We start from the raw sequence: 4,950 nt of genomic DNA, 5'->3' as shown, positions 1-4,950 counted from the left end.
AAAAAAACATTATCAAACGAATATTAGCTAAAAGCTATCTACTTAAGTTTATGGTATGTGAGGAAGGGGAATTTTTATAAGAGATTCCCCAGAGACTTCAAAATTAACCAACCTACTATTGTGAAGTCTTTACCAATGAAATCACATTCTGTCAAGACATATAAACAAAAAAGTCAATAACAGCAACATTAAAAGGTACCTATAGAAGAGCAACTGAACCAATTCTTTAACTAAGGTAAATGGCTCTAAAAACCATTAATTAATTAAATCATTCAAAAATTTAAACCTGGTGTGGTTTCTAAGTTTGTTGAATCAGTCAATACATATATTTTTTTGGCTATATACTTCTGTACTTCTGATCCTTCCTTTAAGGACATTAAATAGCTATGTGAAAAAGAAAAATTTACTGTAAAAATAAATGAAAAACAAAATACCAAGCTCTGTCAGTATTACAGTTATTATTCTTAAAGGACATCAGAAACTGGTATCTATTAAAAATAATCAAAAAATACTAATAATCAGATCTCTAAAAAGTTCTAGATAGTCACTATTTAAAAGGATATTTTGAGTAATACCTTTACTTTTATGGTGCAAATCTAAAATCATTTACAATTAATGTAACTGGAAAAATAAATCAGGACAAGTTATTAAATACCAGACTATAAGCTTGAGAGCAGGCCTATGACAAAAAGAGCCTCTTTATCTTCCAAACCATCCAGAGGACAGTGATTTTTTATACAGAGGAAGCATTTAAATACTGGCTAAATGTATACAAGCAGGAATGGATTTAGTTCTGTGAAATGTCTGGATTAGAGCTTAACGCCCACTTAAATATTCTGTTCTTTATCACCATTTATCATTCCAATTAAATGAAGTTATAAATTTTAATTCACTCATGCTTTAAATGAGTCTTTAAGATCATGTGGAACACTGTGATAAATAACTTCGTATAATGAACATAAAATAATGAAAAGCCAGGCACTGACAAAGGCTAGATCTTCCCCTCTCAATGTTTTCAGGTAAAACCCTCTCATACGTCTATGTCTGTGTCGATATTTTACTTTCACCTAAATAACCAGAGGTGGGTCAATTATAACCAAAGCCTAAAAATCCATGGAAGGAAGAATCACATTTTATATGGATTTTATAAAACCAAAAATAAAAGTTTATCATAGATGAATCACAAGCCACATAATAAAACTTCCCTGAGTAAAAAGACTTTACACACATAGCTTTAAGTGCTTTGAAATCTTACCTCACCGTGATAAATCAAAATCTGGAAGAACGTGTCCATGAGCAGAATACGATCAGCAAGAATGCTACTGCTGTCGAGGAGCACCGGCTAACACGCAGGAACCAAGAGGAAGAAGGAAAATGGAAGAGAATTACTTGAAAACACAAAACAGACCTTCCCAGGACCATTTTCTAAATTGTAAATTTATATTTTATTGCTTTAAATCTCTTGCTATTATGAATTCTTACCATGAATTTTAATTTTTTTACTGGGCACCCCTAGCACAGCGGTTAGGGCACTGGCCACATACACTGAGGTTGCCAGGTTCGAACCCAGCCGGGGCCTGCTAAACAACAACAACTACAACCAAAAAATAGCTGGGCGTTGGCTCAGCGCCCATCATAGCACAGTGGTTATAGTGCCGGCCACATAACTGAGGCTGGCAGATTCAAACCCAGCCCAGGCCAGCTAAATAACAATGACAACTGCAACAAAAATATAGTCATGTATTGTGGTAGGCGCAAATAGCTACTTGGGAGGCTGAGGCAAGAGAATCACTTAAGCCCAAGAGTTTGAGGTTGCTGTGAGATGTGATACCACAGCATATTACCAAGCAACATAGTAAGACTCTGTCTCAAAAAAGAAAAGAATTTTGATTTCCCAAGGACTCTCTTTAAACTGAGGTAACAAACAATTACAAAACAGAGTAAAGTCATGAGGAAATCCAGGTCACTCCTAAGCATGAAGATGGCCCCACTGAGAGAAATGTTCTGCCTGGGACAGAGCAGACTCGGAGCAATAGGAAAACAGTTCTGCACATGAAGTAAAGCAAGGAGCCTGGCCAATAACATCAACAAATTCGGGTGTCACATGCACAAAGACAGTAATTAAAGCTATGGGATTAGACTTCATCTCCCAGAGAAGGGAAGACAGGGAAGGCCAGGTGGTGAGCCCTGAGCACGCCAACACTTAGAAGTCTGAAAGGGAAAAGCAGCAGAAGAGGACTGAGAAGCACCAGTGAGAGAGCAGAAAACCAGGCAGGTGCAGAAGGGTCCCAGAAGCCTAGAGTAAAAGGTTTTCAGAAGGTTTTACCTAGTCCTCGCTAGGTAAATGCTATTTAGAGCTCTGGCAAGAAGTAGGATATTGGTGGTCCTGATAAAGGGGGTTCAGTATAATGTTAGGGACAAAAGCCTGAGTAATACAGGTGGAGAAAAGGATGTGAGGTGACAAAGTATGAACAACAAATAACCATTCTGAGTTTAACGACGGCCAGGAGCAGAGAAATAAGGTGGTACTTAGAGAAGACACGTTTTCTTGGTGGGTTTTTTGTCAGTCTCTTCTTGTAAAATGTGTGTCGTTTCTGTGTGAAGGAGAACGATCCACATAAGCAGAAAGTGACGATGCGGAAGAGAAAGATGATCCCAAAATCAAAGCCTTAAGGAAATGAAACTAATGGGATTCATGGATTAAATGGAAAGACTGAAATTTAATAGGAGCAGCCACTAGGGATAGTAGGATTCCAATTTTCTTCTAAATACTATTCTACACTTTCCAGTGGTCTACAATTTACATGTATTATTCCAAAATAAGAATTAAAAAGTTATTTCTAAAACTTACTTTCTTCATTAAAAGAACCACAAGGCCAAAATATGCAGCTAGACCAACATATTAAAAATGTATTTTTCCAGCCAGGCATATACCTGTAGTCCTTAACTACTTGAGAGGCTGAGGCAGGAGGATCACTTGAGCTCAGGAAGTTCAAGACCAGCCTGAGCAATATAGCAAGACACTGTCTCAAAAAATATGTCTTTCTCTAGAAATATTTGACCAATTACTTAAAAATTACAGTCACAAAAAAAAATTTTACCCACTATTTTACAAAACAGTGAAAACAACAACATTAAGAAACCATTAGTCAATACATATTATAAATACTTTCTACCCAAGTAGCTGGGACTATAGGCATGCAGCCCCATGCCTAGCTAATTTTTTTACTTTTTGTAGAGACTGGGGTCTCTCTATGCAGCTCAGACCGGTCTTGAATTCCTGTCCTCAGTGATCCTCCTGCCTTGGCCCCACCACGTGCTAGGATCACAGGTGTGAGCCATATGCCAGCCCTCAGCTGCTTCCACTTTTTTAAGGCTACGTATTGAAGTGACAGACCAATTTACTTTTCTTTCTGCTCCTCTTACCTCCGGGGGTCCACTAAAAGAATATGCATACAGAATCGGTTGAATCATGATTAGAGACTGAGTCAGATCTTGACGCATGAAGTGGTGACGATAATACGAACTCTCATCAGGACTATTGTTAAAAACTTGCAAGAAAGGAGATCTTCTTAAATGAAACATAAACTACAAGACAAAACATGTGAGATAGGTTTTACTGGTTTTAATGCTGTGACAGGAATTTAATATTAACACAAGTATAGGATTACAACAATTAACAGAATAAAACAAGTTATAGTCAGAACATTCTAAATTATATTTCTCAGAAAACAATCTTATTCATAATATCAGCTTCTAAAAAATGTAATTCTAAGGCAGCGCCTGTGGCTCAGTGGGTAGGGCGTCAGCCCCATATACCAAGAGTGGCCTGTTTGAACCCAGCCCCAGCCAAAGTGTAACAAAAAATAGCCAGGCATTGTGGCGGGTGCCTGTGGTCCCACCTACTCGGGAGACTGAGGCAATGGAATCGCCTAAGCCCAGGAGATGGAGGTTGCTGTGACGCTACAGCACTCCACCAAGGGAGACAAAATGAGACTTTGTCTCTAAAAAAAAAAAGTAATTCTACAATAATAAAAACAGAGAGAGAGTGGTGACTCAAAAGGAAAAAAAATAGGGACAAAAACCCCTTGCTCAAATCTAAGTTATATAGAGGCTAATGCCAGGTAGTACTTTATTGCTATTCTTGGTTTTTTACTCCTCATACTTCTGACCACATCACTGAGCTTTTTTATTATTACTTTTTTTTATTATTGCCACCACCAAAAGGTCCTAAGAGAAAAAAAAAAAAAAAACTTTTTGAATGGCTTTCAAAAAATTGCACTGAGAGGCCGGGCCCGGTGGCTCACACCTATAATCCCAACTCTCTGGGAGGCCCACGCAGGTGGATTGCCTGAGCTCACAGGTTCAAGACTAGCCTGATCCAGAGCGAGACCTCACCTCTAAAAATAGCCAGGCATTGTGGCAGGCACCTATAGTCCCAGCTACTTGGGAGGCTGAGGCAAGAGTATCACTTGAGCCCAAGAATTAGAGGTAGCTGTGAGCTATGACACCACAACACTCTACCAAAAGTGACAAAGTAAGACTCAGTCTGCAAAAAAAAAAAAAAATCTACAATCCACATAATATGTTAATATTTAAAGTTTTCACTCTCACTCTCACTCAGCACACCAGAGCTGGCAGATTTGAACCCAGCCTAGGCCTGCCAAACGACAATGACAACTGCAACCATAAAATAGCTGGGTAATGTGGCGGGTACCTGTAGTCCCAGCTATTTGGGAGACTGAGGCAAGAGGAAAAAAAAAGAAAAATATGGAGAGAGAAATAAAAAATACATTATCTGGGTGGTGCCTGTGGCTCAGTGAGTAGAGCGCCAGCCCCATATACCAAGGGTGGAGGGTTTAAACCCAGCTCTGGCCAAATTGCAACAAAAAATAGCCAGGCATTGTGGCAGGCAAACTGCAACAAAAAATAGCCAGGCATTGTGGCAGG

The 4,950-nt window shown here is 38.8% G+C and overlaps 1 protein-coding gene across 1 annotated transcript in view; it reads right to left on the bottom strand.

The window, feature by feature from the left end:
- SEC23A (Sec23 homolog A, coat complex II component) overlaps window positions 1-4,950 on the bottom strand; it is a 63,768-nt gene that overhangs the window by 12,826 nt on the left and 45,992 nt on the right. Inside the window, exons 12-13 of the mRNA XM_012806437.2 lie at window positions 3,427-3,588; window positions 1,256-1,342 (exon numbers count right to left, since the gene is read on the bottom strand). Coding sequence (XP_012661891.1) covers window positions 1,256-1,342; window positions 3,427-3,588 — 249 coding nt within the window. The remainder of the gene's footprint in view (window positions 1-1,255; window positions 1,343-3,426; window positions 3,589-4,950) is intronic.

The sequence above is a fragment of the Otolemur garnettii genome, unplaced genomic scaffold (genome assembly GCF_000181295.1).
Source record: "Otolemur garnettii isolate 467f Iridium unplaced genomic scaffold, OtoGar3 scaffold00052, whole genome shotgun sequence".
Lineage (NCBI taxonomy): Eukaryota > Metazoa > Chordata > Mammalia > Primates > Galagidae > Otolemur > Otolemur garnettii.
The sequence above is the reverse complement of the archived record's forward strand: the minus strand, read 5'-3'. Positions and strand labels throughout refer to the sequence as shown.